The sequence below is a fragment of the Tribolium castaneum genome, chromosome 8 (genome assembly GCF_031307605.1).
Source record: "Tribolium castaneum strain GA2 chromosome 8, icTriCast1.1, whole genome shotgun sequence".
Classification (NCBI taxonomy): domain Eukaryota; kingdom Metazoa; phylum Arthropoda; class Insecta; order Coleoptera; family Tenebrionidae; genus Tribolium; species Tribolium castaneum.
Window position 1 is genome coordinate 12,521,568 of NC_087401.1, and position 16,871 is coordinate 12,538,438.

General features: G+C 32.2%; 2 protein-coding genes across 6 annotated transcripts; one reads left to right on the plus strand and one right to left on the minus strand.

The window, feature by feature from the left end:
- Positions 1–580: 580 nt before the first annotated feature.
- LOC657890 (calcium release-activated calcium channel protein 1) lies at positions 581–6,818 on the minus strand. 3 transcript variants are annotated; one of them, XM_008196665.3, is made up of 4 exons: positions 6,554–6,818; positions 2,887–3,000; positions 935–1,550; positions 581–883 (listed from the first exon to the last, which is right to left on the minus strand). In XM_008196665.3, exons 1-4 carry the CDS (start codon positions 6,554–6,556, stop codon positions 645–647), a joined length of 972 nt encoding a protein of 323 aa, XP_008194887.1. In that variant the 5' UTR covers positions 6,557–6,818; the 3' UTR covers positions 581–644. The 3 variants fall into 3 exon arrangements, with proteins under 3 accessions (XP_008194887.1, XP_969411.1, XP_064214446.1); XM_964318.4 differs by having other exon boundaries at positions 6,645–6,815; XM_064358376.1 differs by lacking the exon at positions 6,554–6,818 and having other exon boundaries at positions 2,887–3,206.
- Positions 3,964–16,741, plus strand: Ald1 (Aldolase 1). Of its 3 annotated transcripts, none has more exons than XM_064358374.1 (3): positions 3,964–4,137; positions 12,988–13,872; positions 16,281–16,741. In XM_064358374.1, the coding sequence occupies exons 1-3, from the start codon at positions 4,019–4,021 to the stop codon at positions 16,507–16,509; spliced, it is 1,233 nt and encodes a 410-aa protein (XP_064214444.1). In that variant the 5' UTR covers positions 3,964–4,018; the 3' UTR covers positions 16,510–16,741. The 3 variants fall into 3 exon arrangements, with proteins under 3 accessions (XP_064214444.1, XP_008194890.1, XP_008194891.1); XM_008196668.3 differs by lacking the exon at positions 3,964–4,137 and adding an exon at positions 9,978–10,152; XM_008196669.3 differs by lacking the exon at positions 3,964–4,137 and adding an exon at positions 10,706–10,840.
- The last annotated feature ends 130 nt before the right edge of the window (positions 16,742–16,871 follow it).

Genomic DNA, 16,871 nt, shown 5'->3' on the forward strand with positions numbered 1-16,871 from the left:
AAGGATTTATCGCAAATTTTTGCTTTGCTTGAATTCAAAAATAAATTTAACCATTTTGTCTCTTTAATTCTTTGACTATCTTTTACTATTTTCTTAAAAATCCAAATTTTAACTTGACGAAGACCAGAAGAAACTGGTGACGAATTCCTAAAAGAAAATGAAGAGTTTTTTGGAAGATTGAAAATAATATCGCCAAGATTAAGAAGTAATTCAAGAAAAGGAATAACATTTTTTGGTATTTGTTTAGTTGGTTTTTGATTTGTCTTTGACTTGACAATGTTTTTTTTATTTTTTTTATCCTAATATTTTTTTATTGCCGAAAGAAATTATCTTAAATACTTTCTTTGAATCCAAAAATTAATTAAACCATTTTGTCGCTTAATTTCTTTCACAATCTTTTACTACTTCCTTAAAAATCCAAATTTTTTATTTTTAATAAACAACAACAGAAGAAGATGAAATAAATCTAACTTTTCAAGAAAGCCTGGAAAATAGCATTTTGAAAAAAAAAGAAAGGGAAAAAAGTCGACTTGTGAGGATTGATAAACTGGAAATAGTTTTAAAAGAAGAGCGTCTTACGTACAAAGGAAGCATTTTTTATTATAATTTAATTAATTTTAAATTACAAGAAATACTGGTTATAATCACACAGGACTGGTAACTTCGTCAAGATGTTTTTTCATATTTTCTAACTTTTCCATGTCGTTTACTGAAGCATTGCATTTGTACACAACAAGTGAATGGTAGAAATGAACAGCAAACAAGACGAAAGTTATCAATACTGGAATAACAATAACAGTGGCGGCCGTCGCTGCCGTAAACGAGTAGTCCCAAAATTTGACCCAGCAAAGAATGGCTACTTCCACCAAAAACAGGAATAGACCTGAAAAAATTTACTTAAAACCAAAAAATTCAAATTTCGCCGCCAAACTACCTAATACTGTTGAAAAAGCCCACGCCAACTCGATAAACCCCCGCATGCGTTCATGCGGACTCTCAGCCACCATTTCACATATTTCTAACTTAGCAACAGCGTCAATGTTTGGCAAAATATACGTCGAAATCATAAGTGCAAAAATATGCACTGCTACTAACACAGTGGTACAAACAGCGAAAATCACAAATAACCATTCGGGAACCGCCGTGTCGTCATTTATCTGCAATTCGACCATTGCGACCATCGCAAAGCCCGAAAGAAGTTCGCTGGTGGTAGCGGTGGCTTTGAGTTTGGCACGTGACATGTGTAGGCGGCGCCATGACAATCCTTGCGTGCTATTGGCGGGGATACGCCGGCAGTAGATGCTGTCATTGGAGCATTGACACGAAGGGTCGGGCTTGTAGGTGGGGGAAGAGGTGGAGGCAACGCTCGAACTGCAGGAAAAGGGCGGAGTCCGCTCGCGCGAGATGGAGCCCAAGTGGAGATCGCTCACGGGGAGGGGCAGGCGCGACAAGGGGCTGTCCGAGTAGTAGATGATTTTGGTGCGATTGGTCAGCGGGTCGGGGAAGTTGAGGGATTTGGGGCGGGGCATCGACACCTTATTCGAATTATTCTGAAAAGAAAAAACAACAAATAACGCAAGAAAATATTTTTCAAACGTAGTCGTGATGATGATAATTGATAAGGAGTAAAAATATTTGTTCGTAATGTTCGCAATAATACAAATCCTTTTGACAAACAAATAATAAACTTAAGCGCTTTTTCAGGGAATGATAGTGTGAGTAATTTTGATTTGCATAACTAAAATAAAATAATAACAAGGTTTCTGAACTGTGAAAAACCGTTGGGAGAAATGCTCGGAATTTTGGTAATTCCCTGTCATTGTTTAAATAATAGGTTTCAGTCTGTGGTTACATAATTTTTGCAATATATTTATTTATCTATCAGTTCTATTTTGAATCAAGGTCAATGCTCATTATTTTAATTTTCTATTTACATACAAAACTCGATTGATAAAAAATCGACTCAAATCTCAATTCTGTTCTTCAAGAAAAATATTTAAATAAATTTTTGAAAAACTTGAATCAAAGAATAAATACAATGTTAGTAATTCGAAGAATCATTTTTCTTCAAAATTGGCTTAATCTGAGATTTTTTAATTTTGTTATGAAACAAGTGGGAAAAATTCCTTTGGAACCTCGTGGATTATTTATAAACTATTATATCACAAATCGTTCTATTGAATCAAAAAACACATTGATGTTTACTGAGGAATTACCTTTAAAGCAATTTATTAGTTTCAATTAGCTTAATTTGCGGCTGTAAAAGCGAGTGGAGAATAAATACATTTTAAGAGGAATTTTTAAATATCAAAGTTTGTTTAAATTCGAAGGATTTTGTAACTCGCTTTCCACAGAACTGAAATGTTTTTCTTGTGAAAATATTTATTTACTATTACATCACACGTGAGTATAATCAAACCACAGAACCGCCCACATATTTTTTAACAATAGTGATTTTAATAACTGCCATTCATTCATCAGTTCTCAAAATTGAACCCATCTGTTCATAATTAAAAACTGGTTTGGAGTTCTCTGAAAAAATCCGCCAAACAATTAGCACTCAACCACCAGCAATTTACCAACCTTCACTTATAATAATTTCCTAATTTAAATTTTTTATTTGAAAATTTCGACCGAAATCATCTTTGAAACAGTCAGAAAAAAATCGCATTTGAAGTGTCTCAAGGCCTCCACGACCATTTCCTTTCACTTTCGAGGCCCTTTATCCGTCTCCCATCGAAAAATCAAATAAAATCTATTGTAGGACGATTTAAATGTCAAGTCAATGAGGAACAAACATTCCACGCAATGCCAATGAACTCTTTCAAGTTCCGGAAAAAAATTCAAACACCTGTCTAACTACTCCGTGCTCTTTTCTATACTCACCCAAGTATTGCTATGTCCTTTGTTTGTTGCGTACAAATCGGCCGAAGTGTTGTGTCTTCGCATTTTTCGGACAACTATAGGAAAGTCGACTTGGGTTGATTGGTCCATTTTCGACTGAAAAATTGCGTTGTTATTAACTATTCGTCATTTCCTATTGACAATTATTTGAGGTAATTTATGGTTGCGTTTCCTATAGCGGGGGTCACATAAAAAACAATGCGATAATTAAAAAATACGATGGATTAAGGACAAATTATTGCTCCGACAATTTTAGGCGAAATTTTTCAAATTATTCTTAAAGCAGTAGCTGGAAACTTATCGCTGCTTGAATGCATAATTAATTAATTACTCAAAAAGCGAATTTTTGGTCGAGTTTTTTCATCATCTTGTGATGTAATAATCAATTGTTAAATTTTTTAACATGTTACTGTTAGTAGATCACTCTGTATGTGATAAATTTGTAAAACTAGCCGGATAACAAAAAAAAATAAAATTTTAATAAACAAAGGTTTTATTAAAAAAAACTTAGAATTTTAAGAAAAAAAGACCAAACTTCCTTCTTTCTATTCAGTTTTTTTTTGGTTTTGTAGTTTAAACCCTTCAAGACATTATTTCACTATTAATTTTTTATGTAATTATCTTCTCAAGACCATTTTTTTCCTTTCCTTGACTAACACAAGTACTTTTCTAGGCTCGACCTCCACTTACAACCTCTCTTATCTGATTAAACCCATAATTTTTTCAGCCCTTTTTAAATATGATTTATTAAGGTTTTTTTCATCGCCGAATATTTTGAAAATTTTGGTGGAAAAAATGGGGGTTAGAAATAAATACTTGACGGTGGAAGAAGAATGGGCCAAGTCCGGCCCTGGGTCAAGGTAAGTCCAGGAAAAATTTATTACACTCATATTATTACCATTATTATTATTAGCGATTTCACGGTCATGGTTGTCAAATTACACGCGAAATTTCTTCGCTTTTTGTGTCAAACCGGAAACAGTGATTGAAATTCCGTGTCATTAAAAAATAATTAAGTCGTCCAATTGTGTATGATTTTTGACAGACAGTCGCCGCCGCATGTCTGTCACACAATTTTCGAAAACTGTCAAAATTTTGTGAGTGCCTTTGAAAAATGGAAGAAGAAGCGCCCGAAGAAAGAATTGCGAAGATCGAGAGATGTCAAGCCAAGTTGGCGGCGGCGAAGGCGGGCCTGCAGGCGAGACAAGGGGGACCGCCGCCGGGGGCCGTATCGTATGTCTTTTTATTTACTTTCTAGAGAAAACGCCACTTTTTGCAAAAATTTTGTCCCTTTCGGGCGCCGTAAATTAATGCTCGATTTTTGGTAAAGCTCAAAATTTTGAGACTTTATTTTTTGTATTTTTTAAATTCGGAAAATTCGTAACAGCGGGAAAATAGTTATTAATTCTTCGAATCTTTGCGTAATTGTGGTATTTTTTTGGAAACTTTCGATTGTTATTATTTGGACTTTTTTTCGAAAAATGTTTTTTTATTGCTTTAGTTAGTGTACTAAAGTTACAAAATTTTTATTTTCACGAAAAAATGCTTTCCTGAATCACCAGCTATAGTTAGCAGTAGTTTATTTCATATAATGTTTGGTAAAGAAGTTGAAATAAGCTACTTCTTTTTGTCATTGAAAACTCAAAATTTTGGGACTTTGTTTTTCGTATTTTTTAAATTAAGGAAATTTTGAAAAAAGTAAAAGTAATAATTAATTTTAATTCTTCGAATCTTCTTTCTTTTTCTGCAAACTTTTGATTGTTTTTGGGACTTTTTTTCAAAAAATATTGTTATAGTCTACTAAGGCTACAAAATATTTATTTTCCCCGAAAAAATATCTTCTTGATTTGTTCTCTTTATCACCAGACGTAGTAATGTAGTTTATTTTGTTATTTCGAATGAAACTTTTTTTGCCAAAAAAAGGTAACTTTGGGCGACTTTTAAAATATGTTTAATCTTTAACCCACAAACTTGTGTGCTCCATTTTTTTTGTAAAAATCAAAATTTTTGGACTATATTTTTCATATTTTTTAAATTAAGAAAATTCTGAAAAAGGTAAAAGTAATAATTATTTTAACCTTTGCGTAATTGTAATAGTATTTTTTTGCAAACTTTTGATTATTATTGGGCCTTTTTTTTGAAAAATATTGTTATTTTATTGTTAAAATCTGCTAAGGCCACAAAATTTGTATTTTCACTGAAAAATGGCCTTTTGTATCACCAGCTGTAGTAACAGTAGTTTATTTCATATAATATTTGGTAAAGAAGTTCAAACAAGTCACTTCATTTTGTCATTTCGTTTGAAACTTTTTTTACCAAAAAAGGTAACTTTAGGCAACTTTTGAAATACATTTAATCTCTAACTCATGAAAGGCTATAAGTTCTATGTGCTCCATTTTTTTTTTGTAAATATCATAATTTTGGACTTTATTTTAGGTATTTTTAAATTAAGAAAATTTTGAAAAGGGTAAAAGTAATAATTATTTTTAATTCTGCGAACTTTTGCGTAGTTGCGATAGTATTTTTTTTACAAACTTTTGATTATTATTGGGACTTTTTTTCGAAAAATATTGTTATTTCATTGTTATGGTCTAATAAGGCCACAAATGTTGTATTTGCACTAAAAAATGCCCCCCTGAATCACCAGCTGTAGTAACAGTAGATTATTTCGTATAATATTTGGTAAAGAAGTTTAAATAAGCTACTTCATTTTGTCATTTTGATTGAAGCTTTTTTACCAAAAAAAGGTAACTTTTTGGAGACTTTTGAAATATGTTTAATCTTTAACTCACAAAAGGCTAAACTCTATTTGCTTAATTTTTTTTATCAAAATTTTGGGACTTTATTTTTCGTATTTTTAAAATTTTGAATATTTTGAAAAGGCTAAAAGTAATAATTATTTTTCATTCTCCGAACCTTTGCGTAATTGTGATAGTGTTTTTTTGCAAACATTTGATTATTGTTGGGACTTTTTTTTGAAAAATATTGTTATTTCATTGTTATAGTCTACTGAGGCTACAAAATTTTTATTTTCACCGAAAAAAGACCCTTTAGGGTGTTCCATTTATCAACAGATGTTTATAATAATAGCAGTAATTTATTTTATTTAATATTTGGTGCCATTTTGTTGTTTCTCAATTATTTTCTAATGCAGCAAGCACCGAAGTTTTGAAAAAAATGGCACTTTTTTAACTTAGCGTGGAGTCAAAGTTGGTTGTTTGATCAAGTAAAAAAAAAACGGTGAAGTGCCATCTCACTGGGTCCGGTACACTGAATAATTACTTCTAGTTCAGGGCCATTTTTTACCAAAAACCAATACATTATTTAGGAAAACACTTCAGTTTTCGCGTAGTCGGTACTCGAGTATAGCACAAAAAGTAGTTTTTTTTTAATTGGAGATGAATAATAATTTTTTCTTCGAACTGAAGCTGGGTTTACATAACACCGTACTTAAAATAAAATCAAGAAGTGACGCTTAAACCGGACTTAATTGATTTTTTTTACCAAAAAAGAAAAAAATCTAAAATGGTAAGGTATGTCAGTCCATATTTGTCTCTAATGGCTCTATTACGACGAGTTTAATTTGGTCGTTTTATGGCGAAATGTGGTACCGCCAAAAAATAAAATTCTTGGTTCCCGTGGTACCTACCATGTCTTTGTTAAACTTTTTAACCGGATCAATCCGATTCGAACTCTCGCATAACTCGCCCACCTTGTTCCCAAATCGCAAAATCACTCACCGAAATCTCTTTGGTACTTGAAAAAATGGCACTTGGAACACAAACCGAAAACCAAACGAACTAGACGGTACCGCGGCAGTACCGCGAGTGAATTCACGGTCTCACCTGTCGGTACTGACCTACAGTGGTTTTTTAAAGTCGGTCATCATCCAAACCGTCGTTCGCACGAACTTTGGATCTTTTTCCTCTCTTCGTGTGTTCTTCGGATAGGAAATTTGTGGTCTTTGGACTTTGGACTCGTAAAACGATGATTTATTATTGTCTCATCGATGAAGGACGATGAGGAAAATTGGAAAATTAGGGAAAGTGGGACGATTGTGAAAAGGAGAGGGCGTCAAGTGGCGCTCTGTGGCACGCCTTACATATTCAATTTTTTGTCAGTTTTTAACGAAAAATCGGTAAAAACCGAGTTTGCTCACTGGATAAAATCGATGAAGGTTGTTTCGGTCGTAAGAGCTATTGTTTTGGACTGATTCAACGAATTTTTTTTATTTTGAATGCGGAACTTACAATTGTGTGTTTTTTCATCTTTCATTGGAAATATCAAAACTAATAAAAAAAAAGGTTACAAATTTGTGACAGTTTTGCCCCTAATTTAAGAATTTTGAAAGTTTGGCGGAACTGCGCAGTGGCTCTATTTTTTTTTGCCGGAAAATTTGAATTTGACAAAATCTTGTCTCTTAAATCTTAAGAGTAGGCTCTAGATTAAGCTTCAATTTTATGAAACAACAAAATATATAAAACTTTAAATAAATAAAATAATGTAATTTAAACCACTAAAAAATTTGGTCGAAAAAAGGTTTACAAAAGTGCCACTTTTAAATAATTTTAAATACAGGGTGTGTCCACTAAAAGTATATTTTGTGTGTTCGCACAGAATTCAGCGTGTGCTATTAAATACTTTGTATTTTTTTCTATGACTGTAATTTTTTTCAGAATTTTTGAACAATTTCTTTTAATTAAAATTAATTCATTAATGTATTAATTAATTACGATTACGTAGCTGCAAAAAATTATTACCAGTGTCATCTGAGAACAGGCAATGCTTAAATCTTGTTTTGTGATAAAAATCCGTAAAAAATGTTAGTAGCTCCAAAAAATAATTACTTAAGTAAAAATAAAAAATTAAAAGTTTATAATAATTTTTTTATGAATGTTTAAGTTTTGTTATTTTTGATTAACTCTTGATATCATAAAATTTCGATTAAGTGATACTATTTTTATATTTTTATTTATATTAATATTTGTAGGACTGAAGACAGAAGCGCCATTAATTTAAGGATAATTTAAGGATAGAAAAATCATGAAAAAAAGATTACGTACAGAGCGAAAAACATTTGAAACACTTTGTAAAGTAATCTTTTTATATTTTTTTTATTTTATTTTTTTTAATTATTTTTTTTATTTTTATAGTATAACAATAAGGCACTAAAGGTAAATTTTTTATTACGAAATTATTACTTCGGCTCCATTCGGATCACATAGGGTTTATTCGGGTGTATTTGGGTCTAGCCGAATCTATAGTTTGTTCTCCAGTATCAAACGAGTAGAATAATAGTACGAGTACTGAGAAGTACTATTTTATGAAGAAACTATTTCAAAATAGTTTTTTGCGTATAATTTTACTTTTAATTTTGAAGTAGCATGAGATTTTGCCAAAAAAAACTGATTTTAAGGTACATTTTTGTAATTATTTTTTCATGTTTTATTGGATACCTAATCACAATATTTATTAAAATATAAGTTAATCGCAGAAACATCTTAAATGATTTAGGAAAGAATAGTTCTTTTTTTTACTAAAAAGCAGTTAAATTATGGGATGTAAGTATATTTGAATTTTTTGCTCTTCTTTCAGGAGTCCTAAATTTTGGTCTTTGAAAAATTAAATACAAGCAAAGTGATATATTATTAATAATAAAAATTTTATAAAAAATTATGTTATAATAATAAAAAAATAATAGTAAAATATTAATTAATATATTTATTATTATTATTATTATTATTATTATTATTATTATTATTCTTATTATTATTAATTTTTATTATATCTTAGAAAGCGGGAAATTTGAATTGATTTTTTATGGTAATACGATGGTCTCTACAACTGCCAAAGAAAATTGTATTCTAGTTAACAAAATTCGAAGTTTTCGGGATTGAGTACCTCCTTAAAAACGAAAATAGCGAAAATGAGTCACGACGCCGATAAAACTGAAATAATGGAAACATGTTCCAAACAAAATAGAAACAATGATAAAAATCACGTTTTACGTAAAAAATAATTAGATGCGTTATTTACGTGAAACACAATTTTTATCGCCAGCATTTTGATACTAAAATTAAACACACACACGCTGTTATCTAATCTATTTATTTATTTATTAGCCATAGTCTCGTGTATAAAAAATGCAAAATTGATAAGTGATTTTTCAAGGGCGTGCAATTAATGCCTCGGGGTCGTAAAATCCCAATTTGAAAATTCCGTTCCTTGCAGGATTCCCTCCGTGGCCAGCTTTGACCCGGAACCAGGACTAAGCGCCCAACCACCAAGGAGGAGTTTTAGATTTGCGCACAACAGGTATTTTCGAGAGGCATTCTTTGTACGTCCATCCATTCTGCGAATATTTCTAAGCCGAACTGTATTATCTAAGAGAAAAAAATTATAAAACGTGAGCTGACGTCAACTGTAATTGCGCTGTCGTAAATAGAGAGAGACTCGTGGCGAAATAAAGTCCCTAAATTTTGATTTGAGGCCTTGTGGGGTTTTCCCCCAACCTAGATTTAGTGTAAAAATGTGGTATCAATGCCTAGGTTAATAATGATAATGATGGTTGCCCTTCAAGTGCGGACATCAATCTAGGAAAATTAAAGGGTCGGGTGTTTCTATTGCCTTGTCATAGATACTTTTTGTTATTAAATTACCGTTACTTCGAACAGGCAACGTACTCGTAAAATACTACAAGCAATTAACATATTAATTTGACAACAAAAGAAAAAACAAAAGTGGAGCACTATTTTAAGAATCAAATCAGTTATGGTAATTATTTTATTTGTGAAACAATTACAGTTGATTAAGTTGTAAGCTGAGGAATGTAAACTAATTAAACATTTTATAAATAATTGAAATAACATGCATCAGAGTTGGCGCCGCAGAACGCGCGTCCTGTGGCGCCACCACTTCTCCAACACTCATACTAGCCCACTTCCAACACAGTTTTCTGTAACCATACAGTAATTTTCACAATGTTGCATCAAGTAGCCTAATGTGGTCTTTATGATACTGTAATGTAAAGGCTAAAGTCCGGACGTGATCACAGAATTGTAAAAATTCCCTCACGTCGTTACATCACTCGTACCACGGCTCGTGCTATAAAAGAAAAGGACGCACGATATTGTGACGTTTTCGACGTACTTTTCGACTTAGTCGACCTTCACCGTCCTCTGTGTGAATTTTTCAGTTACACCCCGACGTTGTTGCTGACAACAGTTATCGATAGTCGTTTGTTTATCAGTGAGTATTTGATACTTTCACTTGTTTTCTTTGAAAAATATTTGATTTGTTGTGAGGGCGAAGTATTATTGATCGTTTGTCAATTTTTTCCCAATTTTTGTGACCAATTTTTTGAGTATATTGTTTTGTTATTTGATGTGTATTTTGAGTTTATTTAAAGGTCACATTTTCGAAAAATTCGCGCTTGTTTACAAAAGGTCACGCTCAATGTCACTTGGTTTAAATTGACACATATTGCATCCAATTCATGATTAAAAAACGCAATTTTAATTGATAATAATCTCAAGATGTGTCACGAATTTTTCGAATTTTATTTAGATAAAAATAAGTTTTTGGCGATTTGAAATTGGGGTCAAAGTCAATGACACCGCATCTACTGTCTTACTTTTTACTTAATATCTATACATAATTAATAATAATTATTATTATCTCAATTAGAAAATAACAGTTTTTATCAATATTGAAAGGTCTCTTTTGTTTTTTTTAATATTGCTTATATCACAAGTTTATTATTATATTTTATCGCTTTATTTTTCTGGAAATTGTTTTTTTGATCAGGGGACGAGCCTCCCAAGATCCAAGTCCAAAGTGTAGAGATAAAAGCCGGAATAACATTGATTGCGGTTTATTTCAGTCTATTCAATCAAAACTGATAGAGTGACTTAAAAATAAGTTGCGAAGAATTAAGGTAGGCTATGAATTTTCTTGGCGTTATCGCATTCAAAGCTTGCCCTGATCTGTGTTTTTTTTTAATTTGTGTTTCCTGCTTTTACACTGATACTATAAATACCGGTATTTTTATTACAGGAATGTGAAAGTGTCTTTATAAATAAATTAAGCGTTCAGGTTATATGAATGGTCTAGTACCAAAAAAGTTTTTTTTTTGAGAGATTGGCTTAAAAAAACATTTTTCTGTTGTTTTTCATAGCTGTGCAGTTAATTACGTTGGTAAAATTCAAACGCTGAATTTCTTTAGTCATTTGTTATTCATTTCCAAAGCTGACTCAGTTTAATATCGCCAATAATTCGGGTTGCCATTTTAAAGTTACAGATTATTTAATCAGAAAAATCATTTGAATTTATAATTAGAGTAGGCTTTATTAGTTTTTTAACATGTATGAAAACGCTGATTATCAAGCTGAAGAATCAAATACAGTGGAACTCGGTTATAACGAACCCAGCCTTTAAAAAATGCTCGGATATAACGAATAAAATTGAAACAATTCGCTTTTAACGAACAAACGAACCACGCTTACAACGAACACTCAATTTAACGATCATTTTTTTGAAATACTCTATAAGAACATATTCTCTTATAGTTATAAACAAATTCTGAAGTCTCTTGGGTGTTCGTTATACCCTAGTTCCACTGTAAAAAAGTTTCGAAAAGTAATGCTATTTAATTGTTTCCCTCAGTTTGTACTAGTTTATCAAATAAACAGAAAAAAACCGCCTACTCTAATTATAAATTCAAATTATTATGCTTACCTATTTTGGCCCACTGACGCCATTTTTTCTCTTTTTTATTATAAAATGCAATTTTCAAACATTTTTTATGTTATCTTTAGAACAATTAATTGTTATGGCATTTAGATCTTTTCATGGCAAATGTTATTAAAAATAAAATTTATTTATGCTTTCGTTGAGATATTAATAATAACAGTCTATTTATTCTGGCGTAGAACACCTCAAAAATATAATAATATATAAACAATATAACAAATAAATATAAACTAATGACGTCCATAAAAAACACGCCTACTGTGCATTTTTTCATTTATTTTACAAGATTTGATCAAAAAACGTCTAAAACCCACCAAATAAGTCCAAATGGGTGGTGTTTCCGTGTTTCCACAAAATAGACCTCAAATCACAAGAGTAAAATAAAACTGATGTTACTTTTATTCGTTTGTTTTTGGGTCAAATTTCGTCAAGAATAGGCTGGAAAATGACAACATTTGCTCAAAAAATGTGTTTTTTAAAGCTTTTAGACACGTTTTTTATTTTATTACCATTAATAAAGTGCTTTCTAAAATAGGTATTCAATAAATAACTATAACCATTTTGTTAAACCGAAAAGAGAAAAAATCCTCTATCTTTTCAAAGGATTTTTTCTGAAAACTAGGTTACGCGTCGTGGACGCGTCATTTTCATTGTGGGTAACTGTACATACATACAATATTTAATAAAAGAAAACAATTTTCTCAAAGTTTATTTGCGAAGAATTTTTTAGGGTTATATTGCTCTTCTTTAATAATATTTCTTTGAGTTTTGATTTAAAATCTTATTTGAACATATTTTTTCAATAAAAACTATAAATACAAATATACAATTATTACTTTCAAAGACTCTTCGGTTTTTATTGTTTTGCATGATTTAAATGAAGGTCAGAAAACATAATCTCGACACCCGTTATAATTTTATTTTATGAAAATTTCAAATATCACAGCTAATTAATATCTGTTTTTAATTAAAAATTGCAACAATTGCATAATTAACACTGTCGGGTTGCAAAATTATAGTTTTTGAAGCGCAGTTAGTTTTGTTATAAATAAAAAACCGGTTTTATCAGATCTTCTATTGCATAAAATCGATGCTATTACATATCCTTTAATCAGAAAAAACATCAATTAGAGAAAATTACATCCGTCACGTGTACTTTGATAAAAATAAGCCACAGCATCTCATCATCATCATCGTGATTAAAAATGATCCTTGACTTTGAAGTCTCCTTGACATTGTCAAAATGCCTTCTCTAGCATTCTGCCTCGATTTCAAGTACTTTCCCTTATTCCACCATCCCGAGGAAATTGTAAAATGTCTCCTTTTTTATAGAAGCGATAAAGTATTCAAAATGGCCACCCACTTCAACTACCCCGACCCCGCCCTTCAGGACGAACTCCGCAAAATTGCCAACGCGATCGTCGCCCCCGGAAAGGGCATCCTCGCGGCCGACGAATCCGTCGGTACGATGGGAAAGCGCTTGGCCGACATTGGCCTGGAAAACACCGAAGAAAACCGACGGAAATACCGCCAGTTGCTCTTCACCAGCGACAAAACAATCGGTGATTACATCTCCGGCGTAATCCTCTTCCATGAGACTCTCTACCAGAAGGCCGACGATGGCACCCCATTCCCTGAACTCCTCAAACAAAGAGGGATTATTCCCGGGATTAAAGTGGACACTGGCGTTGTCCCACTCTTCGGCACGCAAGACGAGTGCACCACTCAGGGATTAGACGATTTGGGCAAACGCTGCGCCCAGTACAAGAAGGACGGGTGCCATTTTGCAAAATGGCGGTGCGTCCTTAAAATCAAGGACCACACTCCCAGCTATCAGGCGTGTCTCGAGAATGCAAATGTTCTAGCAAGATATGCTTCGATTTGTCAGGAGAATCGTATTGTGCCCATTGTGGAGCCAGAGATACTCCCTGATGGTACACACGATATTGAACGTTGCCAGAAAGTCACAGAGACGGTCCTGGCGTTCGTCTACAAGGCGTTGAATGACCACAATGTCTTCCTTGAAGGCACACTTCTTAAGCCTAATATGGTCACGGGGGGGATGAGCCACCCTGTTAAGTTCTCCCCCGAACAGATTGGGAGGGCCACAGTGACGGCGCTTTCGCGCACTGTGCCCCCAGCTGTCCCCGGAATTGTGTTCTTGTCAGGGGGGCAGTCCGAGGAGGAGGCCACTGTTAACCTCGACGCCATTAACAAGTATTTATATTATTTATTTATATTTATTTATTTATATTATCCGTTCACGATTGTTTTAAATTCTCAGCAGGCGAAGATATATTTTTGTTAGGTTGGCCTCAGGTCCTGTCAGGTACTGTCTTTATGACATTATCTTGTCAAAAATTCGCTGTGTTGTCAGTTCTACTGCTTATTAATTTAAAATGTCGAAAATAATTTTTGTTGATAAGAAAGTGTGTATCAAAAGATGCTTTGAAGGATGCAAAAAAAACAGACCCGACTTTTTTAACTAATAATAATGAGTAGAATAACAATAAAAACGTATTCAATTATTTATTTAAAAAACGAAGCAAACTGACAACAGTCCTTGGTTGTCATTAATTATAACCCAAAATAAATTTCTTATGACAACTCACAGTACTGCCAAATAAAATGTCAGATTTTCATAGATAGTCCGAATTTAAAACAATCGTGGACGGTGAATACAGTGTTGATGAAAATAAATTCGTCAAATTAGTATCAAAGTCACCAGATCTGGTAACTGTTTTTATGCAGCAGAGGCCATTTTTTTGTTTTACAGGCGTTTTAAGTAACGTTTTTCAAAGTTATTTACAGGATACATTCTTCTATTTGGGCTGTAGGGGTGAAAGTGTTTTAAAATGATATTAATGCTTTATTTAATTCAGAAAAAAATCCTGAAAATTGAAAAAAAAATGTGTTTTCTTGTTGAACATTTTTTCCCTTTAATAATGAGTGTTAAAGAGAAAATGAAATACTTTTGGCCTTGTTGTGGGCTCTTAGGAATAAAGTAGATTTTGTTTTAACTTGAAATTATCAATCGTTAACTTGTAAGACTCTTAAACTAAACTTACGGTTGTTTGGCGGTTGGTATCAACGATTCACATTCGCACTTATTCTTATGAAAAATTTTCCGCTGAATTTGAATTTTAAGTTAGTTTTTTGATTTGGAATTCACTTCATCATGAAAAGGACGTTTTGTCGAAATTTTTGAAAAACTTAAAATTGCTCAAATTTTGTGTTTATATCGTCATATCTTCCTTCTGGGTAAAGCTACAATCTTCATTTTTTTTGCAAAAGATTGCTCAACGAATGTAGTTTTTAACGCAAATACACAACTTTTAGTTTTGAGAAAAGAAAACTGGGAAAATTGGGCAAAACTACGAGTACAAATGGAACTTTAACTTGATGGATATCCAAATGATTCTTAAAATAATAATTAAAAAAATGATTATAAAACAGTTTTTTTAATGGAGTGACCCTGTTTTTTCAATGACAGTCAACCTAAATTAATTTATATGTAGACTTTTATTAACACCTATCTCTTAGAGTTTTTGAAATAATCGCAAAAACAGAACTTTAGCTCATTATTTTCATTTTTAATCAAGTAAACTTTCGAAAAATATGATAAAATGATAAAAAATATCTTATTTGTTCACCAATTTGGTCAAGAACTTCAAAATTTGATGGCAGACTAAATGAGTTACTTTACGTAATTCACAAAGTCATAATAAAGTATAATTAAATATTATTGTTTTGCTGCTTAATCGATAATGAATCAGCTAAAAACTAAATGAAATATTGAAGTTTTACAATTGTTAACCATTTTGCAAGGTCTACTTGATTAAATATGAAAATTACAAAGTAAATTCTGTTTTTTGGATTTTTTTCAAAAACTGTAAGAGATAGGTATAGGACGTATTGATAAAAGTTACCATAAATATCGATATTCTTTTGATTGCCGTTAAGAAAATAGGGTCGTTCTATTTGAAAAAACTGAGTTATAGCAGTTTTTTGATAACCATTTTGGGAAAATCATACTAGCCATGAATTTTGACAGTTGATAATTTCAAAAATTCTGGAAAACTTCTCAAATCTTCGGTTATCAAATGCAGAAAAAATTATTCACTTATCGCAAACGGTTCAAGGGCTGTAATACATTAGATAAGCCCATGCAAATGAAAATTTTAACTAAAAAATTGACATTTGTCAAAAACTATGACAGATAGGTACCAACAACTTGGGTAAGTTTTACTCAGCTTGAGAAGGTCAGTTCAAATATGTAATAAAAATGTGGTTACTATTTAAAATTTCAAACTTGACGCCAATTTTTTGTAGTTCCGGAAACTCAGCCTTTTCAAAAATAATTTAGTTGAACTTAAAATGGTCGATTTGGATCCTATACAAAATTTTAAAGCTCTAGCTGTATTAGAAGTTTAAAAGTTTCTTAAAAGAATCAGCCTGTATAGGTAAAAAATTCTCGCATTTCGAAAATTTCACTAAACGTTCAAGAAAACTGCAATTTTCTGAGTTTTCTTTTGTTAGTCATAAAACTTTTGACTATTCGTTAGAATCCATTCATTGAAAAAAAAATTCCAAAAAAGGAACACAATTATGACGATTTTTGGTAGGTTTCAGGGCAAGAAGCCGTGGGTTTTGAGCTTCAGTTACGGACGGGCCCTCCAGGCGTCCGTTTTGAGGGCCTGGGGCGGTAAAGACGCCAATGTGCCAGCTGGACAAGCCGAGTTGATGAAGAGGGCCAAGGCGAATAGTGAGGCGTCTTTGGGGAAATATGTGGCAGGGAGTGTGCAAGGACAAGCCGCCGATCAAGGGCTGTTTGTCAAGAATCATGCTTATTAAGGGGGCTGTCTCGTTTTATTACACACATGATATATTTATATAGAAATAAAAATGTTAGATATTGTTGTCGATTTATATACTGTCATTTTTTATTTATATCGTGGTTGTAGATTTTAAAGGACTGAAGTCATCGCCATGTTTTGATTTTAGCGTCATGTAGCGGTTTACTATGGAAATGTACAAGTCGGTGGATATTTTATGTAACAATGTGTACAATAAAAATTTATAGTAACTTGCTGTTGTGCAAACACTGCGTACAGGGTACATTACGTGGTAGTTGTTGTGTAACATGTTTCTAATAAATTAACACAAACGATAAGTCAGCCATTACATTTTAAGGGACGGGACACTGCAAATTTTCA

Bases quoted from the DNA above. Each gene is read 5' to 3' on its own strand.
- Ald1 (XM_064358374.1), top strand. From the start codon at position 4,019: ATGGAAGAAGAAGCGCCCGAAGAAAGAATTGCGAAGATCGAGAGATGT. The intron at 4,138-12,987 runs GTATGTCTTTTT...CCTTTTTTATAG, and splicing joins CCGCCGCCGGGGGCCGTATC to AAGCGATAAAGTATTCAAAA. The intron at 13,873-16,280 runs GTATTTATATTA...GATTTTTGGTAG, and splicing joins AACCTCGACGCCATTAACAA to GTTTCAGGGCAAGAAGCCGT.
- LOC657890 (XM_008196665.3), bottom strand. The intron at 1,551-2,886 runs GTGAGTATAGAA...TTTTCTTTTCAG, and splicing joins AAGGACATAGCAATACTTGG to AATAATTCGAATAAGGTGTC. The intron at 884-934 runs GTAGTTTGGCGG...AAATTTTTTCAG, and splicing joins GGCTTTTTCAACAGTATTAG to GTCTATTCCTGTTTTTGGTG.